Raw genomic sequence first — 27105 nt, 5'->3', positions numbered from 1 at the left:
TAAGTCCCCTTGGTATTATTCTACCCATTTATTAAAGAAATGGAGGTCATGACAGAAAAAGGTGTTATAAATGTTTTTGTACATATAGGTCCTTTTTTTTCTTTCTCTGATTTCCTTCCATACTTCAGGGATTTTCCACCCCTCCTCCCTTTTATTTTTCCAATGGAAAGGGGGAGAGTGGGAGGGAGGAAAAAAAATACATGTTTCACCCTGGACATTCACTTTACCTCTTCAACTTATCACACAGCAAATATCCTTCAACTCTAACCCCATATATTCTACTTCTGATTGGCTACAGTGAATTTCTCTACCATGTCCCTACAGAGATAGCTTACCTTTCTTCCCTCACTTTTTCAACTTCCTTTAATGTGTTATCTTTCCCCCAACAAAATATAAACTCCTTGAGGGCAGAGGCCATCTTTCTTTTTTTGTTTTTAATTGTTTTCCCAGGGCTTGGCACAGTGACATGGTGCTACTTGTCAAGAAGTAATCTTTTTTGACTTGTAAATTTAAAAAAAGTTGTGCCTCTCAGTGAGTGTGTGTGTGTGTATGTGTGTATGTATGAGAGAGAGAGAAAGAGAGAGAGAGAGAGAGAGAGAGAGAGAGAGAGAGAGAAACTAAGCCTCAGAAAATTTTTGACAAGCCTATAGTTACTTTCTATACCACACAAGTGGACACTTAATCTATCAAATGAATACACCCTCACCTTAATATTCCTTTCCAGTTTAATCTTCTCAATTAAACCCAAAGCTTCCTGAGATCAGAGACTGTGAGAAAAAGAAAGATGGGGGAGGTAGGTAGCCAAAAATACTTGAATGAATCAGACAGACTCAATTCTGTCTTGTACTGTTCCCTAAACATGACTTGGTGTGATTCCTGCCAAACCCTGTTCTCATCCTTTCCTTTTAAACCTTCTTGTTTTGTATGGGTTGTCCCCTATGCCGAAAATAGTCTCCTCCTCTAACTTTACCTCTGGCAGTCTTTCCTATCCTTAAAGCCCAGGGCAGATGCCACATCCGTTCTGGTCTCCTCTTCCTTCATTTCTTCCCATTTAGAAAACCTTTCTCTCTCTCACAAGGCTAAACCTCTAATATCTGTGCATTTGTCTTATCCTTCTTTCTGGGCTAGGACTGTTTTGAGGGCAGGGTGTTTCAATTTTCTGTCTTCAAATGACACCAACACCCAGTAGAATGCCCCCCACACACACACTAGGTTATGGATTTTATTTAATAGTTATTAATTAGATTCAATGGTTATGATTTTGAATCTATAATAAGTCAGTAAGTAGGACAGCAGATTTTAGTTGTCAATAAATCATTAGGCCAAGAACGTAAGCATCAGCATTTACTGAATGATTGCTGAGTAACACCCGGCAATATTAATCTCCTTTAATCATACCAACATGGTGCCCAATGAATATGGCAATGAGGTCAGTAGTTATTCTTGATTCTTTCTTTAACATTCTTTGATGAGCTAAGAACTGTAACTAGGAACAGAAGTTATCAGCTGTTAGGCTCCAGCTAGATGAGGTCAGCTGCAGTTTCACACTCATATATAACAATCTGGAGTGTTCAGAAAAATTACATCATCAGGTAATTTGTAGAAAATACCAAGGTAAGTCAGTATAGATATCGTGGTACTTAAAGTTGAATGGTTATGTGTGAATGTGTATGCATTTATACAGTTGAAATGTGTACAGTGTTTTAAGGTTTTGCAAAGTACCTTAATACATTCTCTCTCATTTGATAGCTATATTTGCATATAAACATATACATGCTGCTATCTATATACATAGACCCATGTACAGATATGTATATATGTGTGAGTGTACAGGTATGAACACTATCATAACATAGCTGCTTTCTCTTCTCAGTCATCAGAAAATCCTTAAATTGTTGGCAGATGACTGGACTTACTTCTCAATTAGACTGATTAATAATGATAATATTTCCTTAATATAAGCATGTTCTCTGAAGCAGAGAAGTTATATTTTTTTGCCTAAGATGGCAAGTAACTACTGAGTAATATTTATGCCAGATGTTACATGGGCTCAGTGCTTCTTTCAATGGATGGGCATGGCCCACAGTCAGACATTTCCTATTTAGACTTTCTATATGCAAAATTCCTTTTGTTCATTACACCTGAATCAACAAGTCAATTAACTAAAAGAGAAAAAGAAAACAAGCATTTCATACAGCCAGTCTTTTCAGACAAGCAACAACTGACAAACCGGTTCAGAATATGGAAAACCCTGCCCTTAATGGAGGAGAAATCTCTGCTATTATGTACCCCATAATTGTCAAGTAGCATATTTTTTTTTCTTGTAAAAACCACTACCAGGAGAGGGACCTGAGTCATGACTGAGTTTAAAATAATGAGATTAAGGGAGGGATAGAGCAAGAAGATTGGGCCTAGAGAAGAATCTACTATTAACTGGGTTCATCCTATATCTATCATTACTACTTTTACCTGTGAGATGAGTGCATAGAAAGCCTGAAGCAGGAACCTGGGTAAGAGGGAACATCATAGAGGGATCAGACTTGAAATGAAAAAAATAAGAGTATCCTGGAAGGCGACTACATGAGATCAATCACAGAGTTACAGATTTAGAGCATGGGGAAAGTAGTCTCAATAGAAAGAAATGTGAAAGATTCCCAAAGTTCTGACATCACAGAGCATCCAGGGAGGAGAGAGATCAGAGAGCAGTCCAAGGCCATGAAGAAGGGAGGTCAACTTCACAATACTGATAAGTACCAGATGAATAAGGCAATCATGTCCAACCATCTGAGAAAGCTCCCAAAGTCAAAAGGCAGTTAATATCCAGAATCAGAGACTCAATTTTCTAAGAAAAGGCCTAAGACAGTTGAGATGAAAGTCTTAGGGAAGCATAATTCTTCCTCATCCCAAATGCCAAGAGAAATCATATGACTCCTGCCAAAGTCATGGAGAATAAAAGGGTTCAACTTGAGGATACCTTAGAAATGGGAGTCATCAGTCAAGGTCAAGAACTTAATAAGGATTGGGGAAGGAAACTCTAGAAAAGCTAAGATTTCTATAGCATTGCCAAATATGTATTCATCAGCCAGATATCAAAAATTGACAACAGGCTAGATAATTGAAAGAGTAGAGGATAAATCAGAAAAAGAAAAGAGGCACTGAGAAAGGGTCAAATCTTGTTTCCTATAAATATGCGAGTAAAACCAGGATTAAATGTCAAGTAACAAATTCTGTAACTTTCCTTGAAATTTTTTTATTAGTTTCTCTCATTCTGTTTCATGAAATCATAAAGTTTTTTTGAATCAAAAAGGACCTTAGAACTCCATTAATTCCATACTGCACACTTATTTACAGATAATGAAAATGAGGGCTAAAGAAGTTCAGTGACTTGCTCATGGTCACAATGGCAGTAAGTTATAGAGGTGATGCTGAAAATCAGGTCTTGTGACTTCAAATCTAGTCCTCTTTCTAGACTCAAGTCAGAAAATCTGAGTTCGAATCTTGCCTTGGACACACATTAGTTGTGTGATATTGAGCAAGTCACTTCACCTGTGACTGCCTCAAGTTCCTCATTTGTAAAATGGTGATTATAATAGCACCTACTTCCCAGGGTTATTGTGAACATCAAATAATATCCAGAAAGTACTTGGTAAAACCTTTTTAAAACCTTTTTTTTTTAAATTCTATATAAATGTTGGCTATCATCATCACCATCATCATTAGCACCATCATCATTCCACTCTGCTTTTCCATCTACTACACAGTAATAAAATCCTTTTAAAAATACTAAAAGAAAAGTTGTGTGCTATTTACAGAGAGCAGAAGATAAATCCTATTTCCACTCTGGAGGTGACAGCTGTATGAAAACAACAGGGATTGCTTATAACCTAAGCCCTTTGATTTGTTGGAAGAACAACAAGATTAGCATCAGGAGAGGCCATGAGGGTGAACTTGGGGCCACACCACACACATGCAGCAATAATGACCAAACATGTCCAACAGGAAGACAGAATCTCAGCGATGACTTAACAGATTCACTCAGCTTTTCTGGGTTAAGACCTAAAGCAAAAGTCCAATAACTTGTTTTTGGTGTGAAAAGTTTAATTCAACCACACTTCCTTTATCTCTCCCTCTTGTTTCATTTTACTTTCCTGCCTCACCTTACTTTATTTACTTCATTCCCGGGTGTATTCTTCTACACTCATAACAAATTACATTTAGGGAGCACTTTCCATAAATTACCTCCTATGATCCTTGAGAAAACCTTGTGAAGTAGGTGCTATTATTAGACACATTTTTCAAAAGAAGAAACTGTGCCTGAGAAGGGTTAAGTGACTCTGAGGATCACTGTTTGTCACTGTTGTGTTTCATTCATGCCCAACTCTTTATGACCCCATTTGGGTTTTCTTGGCAAAGGTATTGGAATGTTTTGCCATCTCCCTCCCCAGATCATCTGGCAGATGAGGAATGAAGGCAAAGAAGGTTAAATGACTTGCCCAGAGTCACACAGCTAGTAAGTGTCTGAGGCTAGATTTGAACTCATGAAAATGAGTCTTCTTGCCCCCAGGCTCAGTGCTCTGTGCACTACATCACTTAGCTGCCATCTGAAGATCATGTTGCTAATAAGTGATTGAGCCTGAATCCAAACCCAGGTTGTCCTATGTCCACCATGCTATGCTGTTTCTATGTGCTATACATCATATAAACAAGACAAAACTTACAATCATAAGATAAAAACAATTTCCTCTTCTACCTCAAATACTTCATTTATTCCCCTGCTAATTTCTTTACTTGGGTTCTACCCCATTTTTCATGATTATATAGATTGCTAAATCTACATCTTTTACTTTTTCCCATGTTTCTGTTCAGATTATTGGCCTAAACCTTGTTAGGGCTTAAAGAATATGGCTTAAGGCTAAGCACTTTATTCCTGGCCTACTATATGGGCAGTCAAATATTAATGAAAAGAATAACAAAATCATGCGTTTCAAGCACACAGCCTGGCTGAGCCCAGTCCCATGACTCATTGCCACAAGGTTAAATTCAGAAAAAAGCAGTGTGCCTCCAGGTCTTTTTTCAGTGTGGCCTCGTATTGTCAGTTTTGGCCCACCCAACAAGGACTGACCATCTCAACTCTCTTAACTTCAGATCAGCTGTGTTTTTGGTGGAAGCCTTTCAAGAGAGAAAAAATGCTTAATTCTCAACTAAACCAGGGAAACTATTAAAATTCACAAAAACTTTCTAAAATAAATTCCAATAACAAAATGTTGTTATTGTCTTCAGTCATGAAACTGGAGTGTATGCGTAATGAATTATTTTTTTCACTCATTCCTCATATAGGTAGTAAAGGACTAAATTGTCAAGGGCTTAGTATGAAAGGAGCTTCCTTATCCCCAGGTATGTGTGTCAGGTGGCAAACTTGTTTGAGCCTGGAGACCACTGTATTGTCTTCTGTTTTCATGTTAAAAGAGGTCAGGGGGCATTCAGAGTAGAGTCATGCTGCTCTCCAGGTAGGAGTTGTTAATTATACATCAGGCAAAAAACCCTCACCTTATTAGAATTTCTAATCTGCAATTAGCATGAAATCAACGACCTGCTGACATTTCTATTAAATGATACCAGTAGCAACTTCTCCTACCTGACTCTGAGAGCATTACTTTGCTCATAAACAGCCAAAGATATAGTTTCTTACTCACTATAACTGACGCATACATGATTACTTTTAAAAATAGTTGGTCAGACTTCCCCCACACACACACATAAGAAACATGTTTGAAAAAATTACTATCACAAGTCAAAAGCAATTGCTGTTTTTCTATTTTTTTTTAAACAGTCTGAGTGGGCACAGGAAAGTGATGGCATGACTTTCAGAATGCCATATTCATTCATTCCTTCAATAAATATTTAATGAATGCATACTATGTGAAAAGTACTTCCTTCCATGGAAGAGTCAAACATGAGTAAGACACAGTCATTATCCTTAAAGAACTTAAAATATAGGAGAGATGAACTAACCAGGTATGTAATTTACTACAATGCAAGACAGTATGAGAGAAATTCCCCAAGAAAGTTACAAAGTGCTAAGGAAGACCAAAGCAGCAGAGATCACTTTAGCTAAGGGGGGATCAAGGAGGCCTGACTGCAGATAGATATACTAATACAGGCTTTATGGAGAGAGTCCAAGCAAGAAGCAAAGAAGGCCTGATCTAGGCTGGAGACAGTAGAAAAGGAACGGAACAGAATGAAAAGGAAAGGAGAGGAGAGGAGAAGAGAAGGAGGGGAGAGGAGAGGAGAGGAGAGGAGAGGAGAGGAGAGGAGAGGAGAGCAATGGGAGAGATCCTATGGGAGTAACAAGACTTAATGATTAGCTGGATATAGTGGGTGAAGGAGAGAGATGGAGAGGATTCCAGGGCAATCAGTTTGGAAGCATGGTGATTCTATTAAAAAAAAAAAAGTAGGATATCAGGATAAGCTATTTTTTAGGTGGAGCAAAGTGTTGAGTTTGCTTCTGGACATGTTGAGTTCAAGGTAACAGTAAGCCTTTCAGATAGAGATGTACATGAAACAGAAATCCACATTTGCTGCTCGAGAAGAGTTAAGTTGTTTTTCAACTATATCTGACTTTTTGTAACCCCATTTAGGGTTTTCTGGATAAAGATACTGGAGTGGTCTGCCATTTCTTTCTCTAGCTAATTTGACAGGTGAAGAATTAACCCAAACAAAACAAAATAACGAAGGTAAAAAAAAGTGACTTGTTCAGGGTCACAAAACTAGTAAGTGTCTGAAGCTGGATTTGAACTCATGAAAATGAGTCTTCCTGACTCCTGCCCCAGAACTCTATCCACTGTGCCACATTGCTGTAGAGAGGTCAAGGTTAAAGTTAAACAACCCAGAGTCCAGAGAGTCTCAATCAACTATCCTCAGAGGGGATAGTTTAAGCCATAAAACTGGATAAGCTTAAGGAATGGCAGGTACATTCCACAGAAGGAATGTAGAGGCAGAAGAAGGCCAATAACAGAACCTTGGGAGAATATCTACATCCAAGAGGGCAGGAAAAGGAAGGTAGGACAGAAGGAAGTCTACATAGATGGAAGAACCAGTATAATGGAATATGGTAAAAATATCATTGTGGAATTACTTACCATAAGTAAGAATGTACAGTGGTTTTCCATTTGTGTCCATAGTGGTTAGGCAAGGAGCCTTTGGTGAAATGGTCCCCCATCGTTGTAATGCTGCTTCTAATGATGGTGGCCAATTTGTTACCACGCCCAGCTGTTCCCCGCGCATGGCCAACATCTGTGCTCCTTCTGGCTTTGGTTGATTTGGATCTGGTTGTTGAACTTGTATATGAATTACAAAATCAGAATTAGTTTCACAAAAATGTCATCTCAATATGTATAAAATTCAGTCTTCTTTTCAAAGCACCACAGAAATTTTTTAAAAAAAGGAAAGGTTAAACTCATTATGTGGGGGGAGCCATATATGCATATTTCTCAGAAGGGAGAATTCTGGACAATGCCATTATTTTCACAGATGAAGTGACTATGCATTTTATTTAACATGAACACACCAGGTCAAAGAATTTTTAAAAAACCACAACTATGTTTGCTGACTGACAAGAGGCAAAATTTTTAAATATATCTTTTCTAATCCACGTGTCAAAACGTTTATGATTAAACTATTCAAATTCATAAGAAAAAGTCATTCCCCAAGTGATAAATAGTCTAAGGATATGATCATACAGTTCTCCAGGGAAGAAACTGAGGCTTTCTAAAGCCATGTGGAAAAAATACTTGACAGTTCTGAGATTTCATCTCATGGCCATGGCAGAGATGGGAAAAAAAAAAACAACAACACAATAAATGTATAGGGACCATGGGAAAAGATGCATATGGATTCATTGTTGGTGGATCCATGAATGGGTACAACTATTCTGGAAAGCAATTTGAAAAAATACACAGTTTCTAGCTATACCATTGTGTCTAGTAGGCCTATACTCAAAAGAGGAAAAAGAGTCCGAAAAAGAGTCCTCTAAGTGCAAAAATATTTATAACAGTTCTTTCTGTGGTGGCAAAAACCTGGAAAGTAAGGGGATGGTCACCAAATGAGGAATGGCTAAGTTGTGGTATATGTGATGAAATGAATACTTTTGTGCTGTAAGATGAGGAAATGGATGATTTCAAAAAGACAGGGAAAAGCTTATATGAACTGATACAGAGTGAAATAAATAGAACTAGAAAAACCATTTATACCAGAATATCAATAATATTTAGAAGCAGGAAGGTCATCAGCCTAGAAAAATTACTTTAGTTTCTAAAAAGTCTTGTTCGCACTTATAATTGCAAAAGTATATTTCCACCCTTAAGCAACAAGGAAAACATTTCCACTTGTAACTGCCAAAGGAGTGTGGGGGAAAAAAGACTATATAACCTTAAGCAAAGCTCTAACATAAACTTAACAATAAAATGCATTTAATCCAATTATTCAGATTAGGAAGATGGAGGCAGGTGACCCCTTCTTCTATCCTTATAGAAACTTTTATGGCTTATAATTGTCCAAGAACCAGTTATCCACAGAACATGATAGTACTCGTTCTCACCAGATCACAACTGATGTCTAACACCAACCATTACATAAACTTATGGATTTCATCTTTCAGATGAAGTTGATTTCAATAAGTAAATTTCCTTTTCTACATGTATACATCACTTCTGATTCTTATCTTTTTTTTTTAAAGAAAACCAAAGCATCCTCTCTTTTGATGCCAGGCACTAACATTTTTACACTGGGACAAGAAAAGAAGAAAAATGATAGCATCGTGTTTCACTCTGTAAATATACCCTCACACTGAGAAACATTCTTTCCTGTGAATTAGGTTGTCCCATAATTCACACCCCCTCTGAAATAATACAGCACTCTCAGAGGAGCCCGGGCTCAGAGACAGAATCACAATCTGCTGAGGGTGATGCACCAAATAATCAATTTGAAATCACTGTCCTGAGTCACCAAGCATCTGGCTCATTGTTCAAGGTGATCATTAGAGACCTTCATTCTATCTGAGCTTTCTTTGCCTTATCATCTCGGGGAATGAGATGCTCTTCTTTTAAAGATAATAGCTCTGGTAGAAACAATATTATTACAGTTTATAACATTTTAACAACATCCAAAATCCAAAAAAAATTTTTTTTCTTTCCATTTTTTACCTTCTAACAATTCCTCAAAATCATCTACAAAGAATTCTCGTAACGGAGGTCGTTTGGGCCGTTTGAGGGTATTGACCAGCTGTTGAATCTTTGCTGATACTCGGCTGCTCACAGGTACTCCTGGAGAATAGGGACCATGGGAGAGATGAGATGACTTCCAGGCAACTCCGGGTTTAAACAAGAAACATGGCAATAATTGGCAACAAACAAGTGCTTGATATCCTAGCTCTGGGATAGTTTAGAAAATGAAAAAAAAAAACAAAACAACAGGCTGACACCCTACCCTGAACCAAGGTACTCAGCGAACAAAGATAAGTAAGTATGTTTAGCTGAAAAGTATATGTCCCAGACTGAAAAGGAATAAAGATGAAGTAGACTGGCTCAATTTGTGATACTGTTTATGTCCTTTTTATGTGAATTCTATGGGGGGAATATTCTGTGATCAAATTTTTATGGCTAATGACGACCTTGGCCTAGTTCCCAACCCTTACTGTGTATGGTATGAGAGGCAGCATGGGAGAGCAGAAAGCAGGCCTTGAAGCCAGGAAGACGCACATCTGACACGGTGAAAACCTTGAGTAAGTCAGGTAATGCTCTAAAACTACAAGCAGCAAGGAAGGTGTCACCTGGTACTGGAAGAAGGCATTCCCTCATGCAGGAGGGTTTTCTCTGTCAATGCAATCACAGGCCAAGACCCTATCATTTAATATGTAAGGCAATACTTTGTTGTCATTTTTCTGTCAATAAGGAAAAATGCTGCACACTAGAAAAAGCACAGGTCATTGCATCACAAACATATGTATGGGCTTTGGTCTTTGGACCCAGATGCAACACTTATGAGGTGGGAAATCACAGACAAATCATTTATCCTCTGGAGCTGCAGTTTCCTCTTCTGTAAAATGGGAATGCTAACACCAATGGTGTCTACCTTACAGCACTATTGTGTGAATCAAACAAAAAAGAATTCTTTAACCTGCTTTTTAAATATTAAAGACTTATCTAAGTGTAAGCTACTATAATGTAGCCATTCCCACTATATTCTGCACATCATCCATACAAGATGGTAAGATACATATTCATTTAACATGCACTTTAAAAAGAATGCTTTCAACAATCACTGTAAAAGTTTCATTTTTTGCTTACAAGATGATTCAAACTAGTTTTGAATAGGCAGGCAGAAGAGATAAGCTGTAGGATTTTCCAAGTACCTTGTTTTTTGAAGAAAAAATAAAAACCCCAAACTTGTAGAATTCTATTACACTTCTGCCTTAGACTTTCCTAAGCAAAGATTAGCCAGTCTGCCACATTCTGGCAGCCCATTTGATTATTAAATTAACCACAGGAGCAAATGAAGGTTAAAATTAATGGTTGATTTTTTTTTTAAAGGATAAATCTTCAGCTACAATGGGGGAGTGGAAGATTTAAAGAAATAGTGCTGAGATTCTCACAAACAGGCATTTAGGTGGTAGTATTTTTTTTTACTATCAAAGTATAAAGTCTACCTAAACTCAGAGAGACCAGCAGACTCATCTAAGAACCTGAATAGGAGTAATTTATTGACTCAAAGAAAAGTCTATTCATGTAAAAAGAGACTGGAACTAAGTCAATGGTTTAGTATGTGTTTTAGTCATCCTATAGATAAATGTGAATTATGGTGCTGAAGTAGAAGTACTGTTTCTTAATAATCACAGAAGGAAAATAAATGTTATTAATTTATAATGTTTTACATAGAACTAAGCACAAGTTTTTCAGGAATCTGTTGCCAAAATTCAAGAATAAAATACTGTTATTCAAAGAATTTTTCCTCTGGTAGTTTTCAAACACATACATAGTCTCCTTTCAAGATAGGAAGTTTCAATAAACAAGAACTCTCCCTAAATCTCCCTTAAAAACATAAGGGCTGTGTCCCCAAACAATAGCAAGCAACAACAACGTTGGGGTAATTGTATCCAATGACTCATGGGTCATCCCATCAGGCTTTTCATGAGTGAATCACTGAAAAAATGAACATAGAAAACTCTGAGTAATAATAATAACAACAGTAAAAATCAGCTGAATAAATAATACATTTAGCAGAGGAATTAAAACAAAGTAAAAAATGGAAAAAAAAAAACATAAGACAGACACTACCATAGATTTAGAACTACATACAAGGAAATTTGGTGATCAATTAATCCAAGGGCTCTCATTCTTTTTACTTGTTGTGGACTCCTTTGGCAATCTGCTGAAACCAGCAGACCCATAGGATAATGTTTTTAAATATGGGGGGTAGGGAGCGCAGTATACAGGAGTACAAGGGAAACCAATTATATTGAAATACGGTTATCAAAAAAAATTTAAGTTCTTGGCTTACAGGCTAAGAACTGCTCTAGTCAAATCCTCTTCTATTACAGATGAGGAAGATGAAACTCAGAAAATCAAAGTATCTTGTCCAAGGTTATGCAACTCATGAAGTAGAGACAACATTTGAACTGAGTTTCTCCAAATCCAAAACCAGTATATTACCATTAGATTATTTCATGTTTCCTTTTAGCATATGGGTTAGTTTCATACATATTAATATACACGTACCCATTAATTAGGTGTCTATTTTCAACCCAATTCAGGTGATACTTGTCCTGCTATTAAGATGTTTCTACTCAGTAATGAATTATTGCAGTGTACTTAACCAATTTGGCACATAAACATTAAAACAATGAATTTATGCCAAATTCTTTTCTTCATAATTTTAATTTTACAGTATTTTTGGCATGCTCAGCTCTTATAAAAAAGCATGTCATTGGTCACAACAGGGGCTGATGTTTATCCATCTGCCTGTTTAATCACAAAAAAATATTCATCCATGCCATGAAATAGATTCTCTCATTATACAAAAGAGCCCAATGCAGTGGCTCCATCGCTTACTCTCTGATATCACTGTTAGCAGCTTAAAATTGATGTCTTTGGACCCACATTTAGTGGGGTTATCAATTGCAATCCTGCCACCTGCAGAAGAAAATATACCCCAAGTAGTCCCAAACTTAATAAATTTGCAATCTTGTTCTCCAAATACTTAATTACTCTCCCAATTAGTTTTCCCAAATACTTTATCATTTCATTCTTAGGGTACCCCTGGGTGTTATTGTTCTCGTCATCTTACCAAGAAGCAAACAAGAATTAGGTACCTTAAGTAACTTGGAGAAGGGCAGCTGGTTTTAAGAACAGAGAGAAGGAACAAAATGACTGCTACCACGGCTAATCTGTCACCATACTACACAGGCCCCATGCCAGTGTGTACAAAGAGTCTACACTCCCAATTTTGTGTGATATGCATCTAGAAAATTAAACCCGTGCTCTGTCAACTCTAGCCCAGGTGTTACCTGAAAGGACCAGGGCTTGAAGAAGTAGAAGAATAAACTCAAGAGCTTGATCTGTGGATGCTGGCACCCAGTTGTTCTCCACTGGATCCCATCCTCACCAACTGCAGACAACCCCAACACCTGACAGCATCCCAAGAAGAAAGCTGTGCAGACTCTGCAACTCTTAACTGGTAGCTTATTTGACTACAACTCGGCTGATTTTTGTCACATACTTTTCTCTCCTTCTGAGCCCCAAACCCCTTCTTTTCGAGTGTCCTTCTGTCCATTCTATTGTTTCCCACTTAACTATACCTTGATCTTTCTGGTCCTCACCTGAGGTCTTAGTTCATGTGTTCCAATCCCTGTATCCACCCTGGTTACACATCTGGGAAAACCTCAATATCTTCAGAGTCTTCTTTCTTCTCTTCATAACCAAATTTCCCCAAATTTCATTCCCACCCCCCTCTAAGAAATCATATCTCATTGATGAATACTTCTTGGAGCTTGTCATTTGCTTTCCATATGCCACCTTATTTGAGGGGTTCAAAAAGACCCTGCAAACTGGGCTGTGGATGCATTTCTGAGTGAAATAAAGCCAGAAGAAATAAGGAACAGATGTCTATAGCATGCAAATTATGGGAGTGGAAAGATGGGTTAATGCAAATCAGAACTCAAAAGGAGAGAAAAAAAGGCAAAAACTACAAGACATACCATCCCCAGTCTCCATGAGTTCAGCATTTCCATACTTTGGTGCTGTCCGTGATGATGTTGATCCTTGAGGTCTTTCAACTTGTATTGAGTGTTCTGAGGTGTAAGTGGTAACATCAGGAGGTGCGGAATGATTTTCTGTGAAGAAATAAGGAATCATCAGGATTTATTTTTAGACCACCAGGTAAAAGGTAGACCCACATCCTGGGAAAAGAAGCTGCTGCCATTATTCAGCAATAAACAGGAATCTTATCTTCTGCTTTTGAACAGGTCAGACAAGCATTACTGTGGACCAAAGATCATGAAAGACTTTTCAAAATGGAGAATAGTTGATACAATGGGATACCCAAAGAGAACAGAGCTAAAATGAGTTAGTGACAGGGATGGGGATGGACCTGTGATTTTGCTAGTATGAGGAGCTCCTTGGTGAGAAAACTCCCTCTACCAACCCTAGTTGGTACTTTCTCTGCAATTCACAATCTTACATGGTGATCTAGAACACTGGGAAGTTAAGCAGCTTGTCAAAGGAACAAAGCTGGGCACATCAGACACCGCCCTCAAACTCAGGTCTTCCTAGCTCCAAGGTTGGATCTTGATCCATTATTCCTCGCAGTCGAAGACAAGCCAAATTGTTGAGTATAAAAATTAGTAACACTTCAGAGTGAACTTCATAAATCAGAATCATGAGAACAAAATACGGCTGTGTCTTAACGATGGTATCTTAGTTGAAGCATGTTAACCCACCCCCTGACAGAGGGTGATGGATACACGGTGCAGAGACAAACATTTTTAGATACGGTCACTCTGTGGTTTCATTTTGCTAGACTGTTTATTTGTAACAACCCTTCTCTGCCTCCTTTTTTTTTTATCCCACAATTAATTAAGGAGGAGAAATAAAAGGGGAAGGGAAGTTAGCTATAGTGGTTTTTAAAAAAAGAGAGCCATTGTAACATTTTTTTAAGTGCAGAAAAAGAGAATAAAGGAAATTCAGAAGGAAGCATAGATAAGCAGGACAATTTTGAAATAACATGGAGAATTTATTGTATCCTTTTAAAAATAAAACTCAGTGCTATGAATGGAGAGTCACAGTTTTATACAGAATCTTCTTTTTGTGATTTGCTGTGTATATGGAAATGTTTTTCTTTAGAGGAAATTTAAGTCAAAATTTAAAAAATGTTAAATTAAAAAGAAACTATTGATTTAAATGGCAGTTGTAGAGACAATGAAAGTTATATGTGCCTCTCAGTTGGACAGTAACTTTTCTTTATTGTCCTACAGTTAATACTTCTTGAAATTACTTTCTAAGGTCCTTTTTTTGCTTCTTTTTTTTTTTGTCCGTTGTTCCAGATAACCTAGGCAGATTGTATCACATGTCCTGGAGTTTTGGGAATGCAATACATTGGGAAACCCACTGTGTTACATGTTACAGAGAAGTCTAAGTGGTGCCATAGTGCATAGAGTGCTGGCCCTAGAGTCAGGAAGACTCTTCTTCCTGAGTTTAAATCCATTCTCAAACACTTGATAACTTTGTGACCCTGGGCAAGTCACTTAACCCTGTTTACCTCATTTTTCTCATCTGTAAAATGAGCTGGAAGGAAATGGAAAACCATTCTAGTATCTTTGCCAAGAAGAACCCAAATGGGGTTAGAGTCAGACATGACTGAAACAAATGAACAACAACAAAAATATGTATGTCTGTACAGATATATGTGTATGTCTAATGTAATATTATAAGTTATCTTTGCACATTTTCCTATGTACATTATTTTATGTACTTAAAAATGGCATTCTGAGGCTACCATAGTTTTCTTGACTGCTGACATAAAAAGGAGCCCCAGTTTTAGGAGGAGGAAGGAGATTGAGTAACATCATTACACAAGGGGCAGGACCGGCCCTGTGTTGTTCTAGGTGCCAACCACACATAATCAATAATCACAAATCCTTTCTTCCAGGGAGGTACTTAAGCTCTGAGGCTGTTCGCATGTAAGTGTATGACAAGAGAGAGACAAAAGCATTTGTTAGAGGTGGAGCCAGAGGGGTTACAGATATATGAGAAGGCCAAGAAGAAGACACAAGGGTGTTTATTAACTTAAGGAGGAAGAAAAAAGACACTGAAGTAGAACCTTGATGGAGAATAAATCAGCAAAAAAGGCGGAGGAAGAAAAAAAGAGATGAAGGCAGGGAAACTAACTGAAAGTTAAGGAGCTGCTAACGTTCTTGGTGGAAATATTTGGCGAGTGGGTCCTGCTTTGCATTGGCTTAATAAAGACAATGATCAGAATCAGAATCCGGATAATGGTGATATAATAAGAATAGTAACAGCTATCATTTATATTGCACCTACTATGTGAAGGCACTGTGCTAAGGGCTTTACAATTATTATTTCATTAGATCCTCACAACAAACCTGGTAAGTGGCTACTATTATGATTCCCATTTTACAGATGAGGAAACTGGGCAAACAGAGGTTAAGTGACTTGACCAAGGTCACACGGTTACTAAGTGTCTTAGACTGAATTTCAACTAGGATCTTCCTGATTTCAGACCAGTTCTCTATCCACTTGTGCTTAGATTTTGCCACATAAATAATGGACTTTTATAGATGGTTATTACTATTTTTATCCAGAAGTGCTTCCATTTATTGCTGCTTGCCACTGAGAGGCAGTGTTGTGTAGTGGATAGAGAGGGGCCTCAAGACAGAGGACCTGGATTCAAGCCCTTCCTTGGATACACTCTGGCTGCATGACTCTGGGTCACTTAACTTCTCAGGGTCCAAGGCAACTCAGTGTTGCAGAGACAATACTGCCCTCATTTAGTTGAGGGAGTTTCGTCACCTCGCAATTCCTGGTACTAATGAAATCATAAATCCAGTCTCTGTTTTACCCCTACTGGCTGCTGAGGTTTCCAATAGTGAGAGATTGGGAGAGGATGAGAAAGAGGTCCAGCAGAATTAGGAAGCAGAGAATATGCTGATGGTTGAGTTTTTGAGTGAGGAAATAGACCCTACAGCCTAAATTAAGATTTCTTTCTTGCCAGGAACCCAAACACACAATAGGAGGCAGATATGGTAAGAGGGAGACATGGGGATGACAAATGACTTTGAAAGTCCTCCAGGTGAACATCCAGGACCTAACAGAATTATCGTATGCACCAGCTGGACAGCCCAGTTCTAGCTCCTTTAATTCAGTATTTATGATAATCCAGACATTGGGCTGGGTCCTTTTTCCCTTCTTCTAAGACACAGTGGTGTTGATGTGAATTACAAACATAAAAAACTGCAAAGAGCACAGGTCAGCTGCTTACAAGAACAAATTTTCCAAAATATTCAATTGTTACCTACTTATTAATGTAGAAAACCATTCTACTCATACTGAGTTGCACTTATCTAAGCTTGCTTACATTTGAAAGCATTAAATTTCAATTTCTTTGCATTCTAGAATTCAGATTTTTCATTTATTTGGACCAGTCTTCTAATGAGTATAAATTAGTGAAGTCTGATGGTACTTAATTAAAAAAAAACACCATAAATTTAAAATCTACTCAAAAATAGGTAAGGAAAATACTCAGTGGTCATAGATATTCCAAATAATTTGCACATTAGGTATTGAGTTCTTAGGTTCTGCTACTAATCAGTTGCACAATCTTGGACAGGTCACTTGAAGGACCTAAGTTACATCTCGAAGGACCCTTTCACCCATCATACTCTGTTTCTCTAAACTATTTGCTGAATGAATTAATTCCAAATCCTGCTGTGCTGTTATGTGAATGAAGCTGTCTTTCCTCCAACCTACCCCCATCAACCTGCCTCCTATCCAAGAACCACCCTGTATATAGTCCAAACTTCTGCTACTACTATGGAAGGTAAGAAGGATTTCATAGTCCCTCAACTAAGGAACAGAACGAGCTCCTGTCTCAGACTGTAGAGCAAAATGGGCTTTGAGACCATCTTGTCCAATCCTTTAATTTCACAAAAAAAGGAAACTCAGGCAAAAAAAAAAAAAAAGAAAGAAAATTAATTTCCCAAGGTCACATAGCCTCAGAGATGGGATTCAAATCCCAGGTCTTTTAATGAAAAAAATTCAGTGGTTTTTCTACTACAGTGGGCTACCTTACTCTTCAGCTTCTTCCTTATCCATAACATAATATTAATTTGCTTTATTTAGACTATTTTTTCAATTCTTCAATGGATCTGTGACCTCATTAAGGTGGGGCCTCCTTGAACAATATTGATTGCATCACATCCCATGCAGTTCTCATCCAGTGTCTTCCCAGAAATTCCCCATACCTGATGCACTCAATGTACTCAATAGACTAGGACCCTTCCTCTAGGCTTCTGAATATTTTATGAATAGGAGCACAGAACTCTGGTTCTACATCTCTCACTCTTGCTAGAAGATCTACTCAACTTCTTTCTCCCAAAGTACATTTCCTTGATATATTTCACACCAACGATTGTGTATAAATTGCCATTGATAATAGGCTGTTTTGGTCAGTTTAACCCAACACATGATATTCTATGCCCTTGGGTTCATTACCAATTAGAAGCAGGACACAAAATTGTGATAAGCAAAAAAAACAGTCTGAATACGCTCTATGTAAGTTTGAATAACTTACTGTGGATGCAAAGAATGGACGTGATAATACTTAGATTATTGGAGGCAAGAGAGAAGAGAATTTAAATATTCTGCTTCAAATTTCAGGCACTCTGCAGGTAATTCTTCATTGTTCCCATTGTTGACACTTTGATGTAGTAGAAAAATGAGTCAGAAGATGTGGACTCTACTATTTATTACCAATGTTACACCCTGAACAAATCAACTGGACTGTCTAGGTCTCAGTTTCTTTGTCTCTAAAATGAGAGTGTTGGATAAAATGCCTCTAAGCCCCCAGTTCTAAACCCTACCTTTTCCCTGTTGCTTTGTCATACAGGCTATATTTCTTCTATGTTTACGAGTTTATTCTCCAAGCCAGCACCTTCTGTGGGATTCAGTATTGCATGAGCTGGGAAGGCTCATGCTTCAGAAGTTAACACAATAGAAGCTAATATTTTAGGAACAAATTTTCAAATTGGTGCTTTCCAACAAAAGCAGCTGAAATGGGAGTCCACTGCCTTTGATTTTATTCAATCTTAATTGAGTGTTTAGATTTGGTTGTAGCTGAATCATTAGTGATATCTGATAAGCCTCTGTGTTTGGTTATCAGGCAAGCACCAAAACGTTTCCACCATGGAGCTAGGAAAAAATAACGATGCTGATACATCTGGAGATTGAAAAATCAGAACAGGGACAGCTGGGTGACTTCAAAGTGTTTTCCAAATTTATTTGTGTCATCTCCCCTTCCTTTCCCTTTCAATCTCTATGCATATGCCATCACTGGAAGATCACAAAACTCAGCAGCTGGCTTCTGTTAAGAAGGTCAGAGAAAGCTCTGTCCTACTTGCTTTGAGTATATCAGGGTTGCAAGAATTTTAAAAAGCTAAAAAATCTGCTGCAAAGTTTTTGAAAGTACTTTCTACAGGTGAGAGCTTTAATGAAGGTTGGTTGTTTTTCTATTGGTTGGTAAAGGTCAGGGCAAGGTTGAAATTCTAGGGTCAATCAAAGAAGGCTCCTCCATCCCAGGTGTGAGCTAACTAACTCAATGGCCTAGCTCCCTCATCCAGATGGAAGGTCCATCTCACAGCTAATAATCATATCGAGACCCTTGAGATACAAGAAGGCCAGGGCTTGGAAATGGAAGACCAGGATTTCAGTCTTTGGACTTTACCACCAACTAGTTGGTGGCTTTGGTCAAGCCACTCACTGTCTTGGAGCCTCAGTTTCCCATCTGTGAAATGGGAATAACCATACTTGCACTACTTTGAAAGTCAACTGTGGAAAAAGCCCTTCATAAACTGCAAATAGTTTCACAAATGGGACCAGCTGTTTCATTTTAGGGGACTCAGGAGGCTGTTGTGAGAAAAAAACAAAAAACAAAAAGTCTCTGAAGTTGGAGTCAGAGGACCTAGGTCCAAATCCTAGCTCTTCTACTTATTGTGTGATCTTTCTTGGCCACCTAAGTAGGCCTCAGTTTTCTCACTTTTAAAATGGGTGAGTTAGCTTCTGAGATCCCTTCTAGTCCTAAATCTTGATCTGATAATATTTTCAAACCTGAGAGAGAACTTATCTCTTAGGGCAAGACTATTACTTAAGAGAGGGACAGCTTCTGAAATCCAATTAGACGGACTCACCCTTCCAGGGGGAAATGCAAAATGTTGTCTGGAAATAATTGTGTTCTGAACCAAAACCATAGCACAGGAGGGCTTACAAGTCAAAAAGGCCAGAGAGATCTTGTTTCCAAACCTCCCTAATTATTTTTCAGGCTAAGGACGGCAACCAAATTAATAGAAGACAAGGGCTAGATTTGGTTTTCATGCAGAGGTGGCAATGCACTTATAATTGATTAGCTGTCACTGAATTTAATGAGAAACACCCAAAGAAAACCTCTGGCTGATTGACTTGAATTTCTGGAGTCTTCCATACATTAAGGCATATTATTTTATTAATTTTGCAACCATCAGTCAACTAAGAAGAAGGAGAGCAGAATTAGCCTATCTGAACAAACCTCTCCTAGAGCATAGGCCACCATCAGTATCACCCCCCCCCACCCCTCCACAAGTGCTGGTCCAAAGATGTCTGTCTGGGGGGAGAGGGCAGGATAAATTGGACCCTGGACTCTGTCAGTTTTTATTGGAATGAGGAGACCCTTGCAGCCTGACATATTACTGCTTGACTAAGCCATGGGGATGGGACTGAAGGCTGTCCAAAACCACTCTGGAATCTAGGGATTTCCATTTGGGGCTTCTACATTGCCTCTCCGGTTCTATTCTGGACACATGGAATGTCTGGTTGCTCCAGCATGGAAGGCAAAGCAGAAAGGAGGAAGGTGTTCTGTTCGGGGCTAATGTATTGTGTATATCCAGACTCATGTACTCAACATCCCAATCTCCCCCATTCACCAAAGTATCCAAAACATGGCATTTTTCTTTTAATTTTGCTCTTTATGAGAGATACTTGGTTCTATTTTCCAGTGAACACAGCAATTGGAATTCAATCTAGCGAATTTGGTTCTGATCTTAATTCTGCCACAAAACTCACTCTCCTTTCTGGACTCTCAATTTCCTCCCTGATAAAATGAATTGTTAAGCTAGATGACTGCTAAGGTTTCTTTCAGTTTTCAGATTCTATATATTTCATCACTAGATAATGACAGAACCAATCTGCTTCCTTGTACATTTGCATATGAATAGACAATAGACCAAAGAGATATTGGAAAAAGGGGATATTTCTCCAGCTTTTGAAGAAGTCTCCTGGACTTAGAGCCTGAAAGGATTTTAGAAATCTTCAGATTCAATGCCTTTATTTCACAGATAAGAAAACTAAGGCTCAGGGAGATTAAGTGAGTTACCCCAAACTGGAACAATACCAAATAATTAAGACTGTGTTTGAACCTGGGTCTCTGGCTTGACATGAAATACTTCTCCAATACTGCCTCCTCTACATTTCCTCAAGTCAATGCTCTTAGAGATGCAGGACTACCTGAAAGGATCTCATAGCACTCCTGATTCTGAACCATTTTTCTCTGAATATGCTTTGAAGATATTATGCAGAAGAACAGATAAATCTGTTGGTAACTGCTACAATAGACCTCTTGTAATTTAGACAGTGAACTTCCAGATTTCCGTAGCCACCCCATTTCGTCTATGAAAGGCTATAATTAACCACTATATCAAACTCCTGAAGATCAAAGATTCTACATTACAGTGACGTAGGAACTCTAAAATCTGTACTGTTTATGGGACTTTTAATAAAATTTCTATCAAAGAAGAACAACTGAATCTGGTCTTAGTTATAAGCAGGAAGATTTCCATTATCCAGCCTGCCTTTTCTTCTCCCTTTGAGGCTGATTTCAACCCCCAGGGAATGAGTCCTCAAAAGAAAGGATTCCCTAAACTCATTTATACTAAGATGTAAGTGACTAAGTGTAACCAATTTTCTGTATTTTTGATGGGCACAATAAACTTCAACATTGTGCAGTGGAAACTGTCCTGGCTCCAGATTCAGATTATTGAGGTTCAAATCCCACCCACTAATATATAATCTTATCTTTGATTCCGAGAAAATCACTTCCGTAAGCCTTAGTTTTTGTTCATCTTCAAAATGAGGGACATGGAGTAAATGGCCTTTGAGGTCCCTCCTGGTTCAAGATCTATGAAACTATGCTGAATATCTAATTGTTATTTTTCTTCCATTAGCAAGCAGAAAGAGATAATCTACACCTACCACCACCTCGGCCCCTAAACTCAGCCAGCCCAGGTTATGCACATGATGATTGTATCAGTACTATACTTCATATAATCTTTAAGAAAGGGAGCTACATTCTAATTTACTTTGTCAAAGTCTAGGTACTTATCAAGGCAAAATGTCCCTTAGAATAATGAATTCATCTTCTTGGAAACCTTGATTTAGAGAAGTTCTTAATTCTTAAATATCAAGTCACCTTCTCTGCTCAGCTCCTCAGGTCCATACAATTTTAAAATGATACTGTTCTGTGCTTCTTAAGATTGCTAGTGGTCCTTCAGCACATACAGGGAAAGAAAGTGATATTTACCCAAATGTCAGTGGACATGTCTCTCCTTAGACTCAGGTTTATTACTAATTATGTAATATGATCCCAGGATTAGGTAGAAACATTTGTAGCTGAGGTGGCCTGCTGCCGACGTGACTTAGCTTGCTTGGGGTCATTTTGATCTTGCGGATTTCAGAGTTAGACTGTGTGCTACTCATGTCCATCCTTCAATTTTATCCTAGATGTCCTGCAAGGACCATGCCAGGAGAGAAAAGATCTACAAAGAGTAATTTATTTTGGTCTGAATTTTGGAGTCAGGAAGACCTGAGTTCTAATAAAAACTCAGACACTAATTAACACATAACCTTGGGCAAGTCATTTATGCCTTCCTCAGCTTCCTACACTACAAAAATTAGGATAATAATAGCACCCACCTCCATGGCTTACTGTGAGGATCAAATGATTTAAAGCAATTAACATAGTGCCTGGCACACAGTAGGTGTTATAAAAATGCTAGCCATGATGATGCTGATGAAGATGCCAACAGGCCATATGGAAGACCTCCAATTTGCCAAAAGAATTCCTAGTCTTCTGAGCTACTTGCTTTTTATCCATTTCTCTAACATGCTTTCTCAATGGCATTTGTTTCATAACAATAAAGGCTTTTCTGGCAAGGAAGGTCCAAGCCTCAGAGGCTCTTGCCAAAGGGAATTCCTGGACAGAAGTCTGGTCCTCACACTGAGAGGGCAGAATATGCATCTAAATACCTCTGCCAATATTGTTCATCCATCCTTAACAAGTATTTGGCATTTTGAAAAATGTTTATATATATTTGGAACTATCAACAGAAAGATACTGAAGAATCCCCAACACTTAGGATGGTTACACATTAATGAATTATATGATTTAACTATCACAACTGAAGCCATTCAAGCACTTCATAAATGTGCTGGTAAAGCAGAATCTAGAATCAAAATGTGCAATTGCTGGGTTCTTGCCTAATTATGCAATGAGGAGGAATGTACTCTGCATTCACTCTCTGCCTTGCACATGATCACCTTTTTGATTTCGCATCTTTCTAGCAGGAACACAGATGCTAGAAATCTGAAGAGGATTTGTTTGTTGATACATACCCTAAACACCGCGAGCAACATTCACATCAACTGAGTGCTAAAATAGCTCAAGAAATTACAAATATTTCTTTGAATATCTTGCTAATGAGGAGGCTCCCAAAGACTTCTGATGGAAGCAAATTTAGTCTGAGGTGAATGTCTTCAGATATTCACTCTAACCCCATGGACAAGAGGGACTTTCAATCATTCATCTGTAACTAGGAAGACTGGGGTATAAGGACCATATTTGATGTATACTGGTTCTGTGATCCTGACCAAATCCTAACCATCCAACATGTATAGTAAAAGTCAAATATTCCATTATGGATAAATGATCATTTTAATTTTTTGTTTCATTTCATTCTTATTTCTACCTATAGAAATATGATCATAGTAGGAGTAATACCTGCCTTATAGACTAGGGTAGCTTTTCCTTAAAAAAGTATTGAAAGAGTCCTTGAGACTAGATTGGATCAGGAGACTATGTCTTGGGGAAGTGATTTAGCTTTCCAGAGGTTTAAGAATAAATAAGTACCCCAATTAGAGGCAGTTGTTTTCACTCAAGCTACTCTAGGTTGCCAACATGGTTAACAGACCCAGGGAAGCTACAGTCAGATGTATCAATTCTGTATTCTTGCTGAGTGTCCTTTCCATGCTATGGCTATGTACAAGGTAGAAACCAAATCTGTGATTTCAGAGGTAGGGAAAGCTCCCAGTGAGGAACTTCCTCTACCAACTGGGGATGGCACCACCCTATGGCAAAGTAAGCTTCCTTATATAAATTGTTAGATGGGTAGGTGTCTCGTTTCATTCCAATTCCTAAATAGAAACAGCAGGCCAATATGAATGAAGTTTCTACATTTCTACATTCTACAAACCTGGTTTTCTACATTTGCTAGATGAGTAGCAAAAGATTTTTTTTTCCTCTCATTTTCCTTTTTCTATGGTCTAATATGCTGTTACTGTTACTCGAGCTAGAAGTCAAGGGCTACTCACACTCAGAGTGTCATTCTAGCTGGCACAGAAGCTTTGACCTGCTCCATTTTTAACCTGAACTGGACTGCCCTTCCTTGGGTGAGCTGATGGCCCAAGAGATCTATCTGCTTCAGTCACCCTGATAACTGAAACCACAGACATGTGCCACAATGCCTGGGTTGCTGTTACTCTTAAGTACCATTTCAGATCATGAGATTTTGTGTTTTCACTCCTATGAGAGTTGGAAAACACTCTGAAATATGTTAGATGTGCCGAGGTACATTATCACATATTTGATATAGACATCTCAATATTTCATCGATCCAAAGTTTCACCAGTATAGCTCCTTCCTAGACAATGCAACGAAAGCCCCTCTACAATCTGGCAAATGTCCCCTGAGGGCTAGTTGTAATACTGTATCTAAAAATTAATCACCCTACAGACAGCACGCTAGTGCACTGACCTGGACTTAACAAGGGTAAACATCAGACAACAGATGCATCGTCCATACTCAAAGGATTTATATTTTTCTAAGACCTATTCTAGCATGTATTCTGCTGACATTGCTTTGTTGAAGCCAGGGTCATCTTTAGTACATGATAAGGCATATAGCGCATTAGATTGTGAGTTCTTTGAGGGCAGGGACTATCTTTTGCTTCTTTTTGTGTCCCCACGGCTCAGCACCGTGCCCAGTAACATAATAGGGGCTTAATAAATTTTTACTGATCGACTGGTTCTCACTACAAAAAGGTGCCTAAAAAAATAGCTTTGAGGCATGTAGGTAGTTCAGTAGATAGAGCGCTAGGATTGGAATCAGGAAGATTTGAGTTTAAATTCTGCCTCAAACTTATTATCTGTATGACTCTAGGAAGAAGTCATTTGATCTCAGTCTCAGTTTCCACATCTGTACAGTGCAGAGGTTGGACTTCATGGCCTCTAAGGCTGTGGTTCTTAATATGAGCTTTACAGAGAGATTTCAGGGAATCTATAAACTTGGGTCAAAGGAAACCACGGCTACCTCTTTATTGCCAATAACCTGTGGTTTCTTTTGTTAACCTATGTATTTTATTTTATGCATTTAAAAACATTCTTCTGGGAAGAGATTCCATAGTCTTCACCAAAGGAGGGGTCAATGAAACAAAAAAGAGTAAAGGACTCCCACTCTCAGGTCTTTTCCAGCTTTTACTCTATGATTCCATGATCCTATGATATATGCACACAGGTAAATGTCTGCCTCTTTACCAGCCTTCTATCTGCCTCTATGAATTTAATAAGCTGGCACAGATTTTAGTTTCCAGGATTCTAGGGAATTCATCAAAGAGAATGCAATCACTGGTGACCAAGTTTTTTCTGGGTCTATTATTTGGGGGGCTGGGAATTCCCTGGTTATTCTCTCTTAGAAAGATGCTGTAACTCTGAACATAAATATGATATAATCACCTTTATCCTCTAGACACGTGGTAAATGTTTTCTTTGTCTTGTAGCCCTCTGTGGGTGCATCAGTGTTGGTAATGTCAATCTTAGATGACAAATTCTTCCATATCCTGATTATGAGAAATTTTCTTTGTCCACTCCCTGCCATGATGTGCCATGTACATGGGACTCAGTACAAGCCCTTGGATGATGATCAGCAGTCCCTCTGACCTCTCTTGAATGAAGGCTTCATAATGCTTCAACTGGTGATCTGGGCAGCTATTGTGATGTGCAGCCCCATCTTCTTTCAACCCTGAGTATGAATTGCTGTTACATTGCTAATTGCATGCACATGGCTGAACACTTAGGGAAAGTGTCCTTTTCAGACCTTATTTTACTAATGCATGAGAAATATTGGCAATATATGGAGACTGGACTGTCAGGGCTTCTTGGTATGTGCGCACTCAACCTCAGATCATCTCCACCAATAAAAAGAAGCTAAGGAGACAGTGAAATGTTATGACTTCAGGCCAGGTCTTTGCTTCTAGCTCTAAATGAGTGATTGGTTTTGATTTTTGAGGTACACTCTGTGATGTTCTTATGTAATTTCTATTGCCAATATAAATTATTAGGCATTGGGGAGAGGACTCTGAAAGCAAGTCCAAGATTCTCAGACGTATTCTTTCTATGACAATGACACTCTCTGTGGTCTTGAGCTTCTCTTAACCTTCAGCTTTCTCCCCACTGTCCACCCTCAGATTTCCTTGTCCAACTCTAAATTTACAGTATTAATAATTCTCTACATTGCAATAATGCCTAAAATCAGTGAATAGAGGTCAGTTCTGGGCTTTTTCCTGCATTACTTCCAAGAATAAAACACTCTGGTATTTTCTTATTAGCCGGCCTACTAGCAACTCTCAAGAGAAGTCCAAATGGTGCCATTTTCCTTACTGGTTTTTGTCCTGTTTCAAGAAAAAAAATTATTTCCATTCCCCTTTCCTCATCAAGTTGCATCATTTTCCCTTTTTTGCTTTCTTTCTAAAAATTCTACCCCTATTTACAGAAAACTCACAGATATCTAGGGACATTATTACTGTGCCAGATTAAAAATTACTGAAAATGTCACACACTCTAAAGCTATATTTAGGCCACATTGAGACTTGACGTATATGAGTAATGCAACCTTTCATAGTTTGGATAAATTTAATTCTCCACACTATAATTTCCTCCAACATTCCAAGATGTGAAGGCACTAAGGGTAACGGAATGCAATGATTAATCTGTTCATAAATTTGTTTCTCTCAGTGAGGTTCTAAGCACTTCCTTAAAAACAAATTTGAAGTAGAATACAAATGCTTTCAAGGTAGGGGAGGAAGAAAATTACTTATCTAATAGTTCAGGTGATGGATGAAAACATGCTGACAGGACATGGGAGCCTGTGCAGGGATCCAATCTAGGAACTACAGCTATTTCATTCTCCTTCATTTATGTTTCTGAGTTCGACTTACAGACTAATGTGATTTCAAATATTAACTAGAGCTCACTTCACACAACTGATGTTTCTGAAATCTGACCTGTAAATTTCGATTTGGTATTACTAACACCTTGAAATTATAGAGCCATTAACGTTTCTAAAGAGCTTTCACAGCTATTTTCTCATTTCATTCTTGCAATGTCTCTAGGAAGGTGGTTGAACAGGTCACAGGATGAGAGATTTTTGGAGTTGAGAGGGAATATAAAAATGATGTATCTGAGC

At 38.2% G+C, this 27105-nt stretch overlaps 1 protein-coding gene across 3 annotated transcripts in view; it reads right to left on the bottom strand.

Moving 5' to 3' along the window:
• DIP2C (disco interacting protein 2 homolog C) overlaps window positions 1–27105 on the bottom strand; it is a 586558-nt gene that overhangs the window by 198594 nt on the left and 360859 nt on the right. For all 3 annotated transcript variants that reach the window (XM_069086554.1, XM_069086552.1, XM_069086553.1), the window contains 3 exons: window positions 13250–13384; window positions 9201–9320; window positions 7140–7337 (listed from right to left, as the gene is read on the bottom strand). In XM_069086554.1, coding sequence (XP_068942655.1) covers window positions 7140–7337; window positions 9201–9320; window positions 13250–13384 — 453 coding nt within the window. The remainder of the gene's footprint in view (window positions 1–7139; window positions 7338–9200; window positions 9321–13249; window positions 13385–27105) is intronic.

The sequence above is a fragment of the Petaurus breviceps genome, unplaced genomic scaffold (assembly GCF_028583685.1).
Source record: "Petaurus breviceps papuanus isolate PSGF00001 unplaced genomic scaffold, PetGlider_PUasm1.0 178, whole genome shotgun sequence".
NCBI lineage: Eukaryota > Metazoa > Chordata > Mammalia > Diprotodontia > Petauridae > Petaurus > Petaurus breviceps.
Note: the sequence above shows the minus strand (reverse complement) of the source record. Positions and strands in the feature narration are given on the sequence as shown.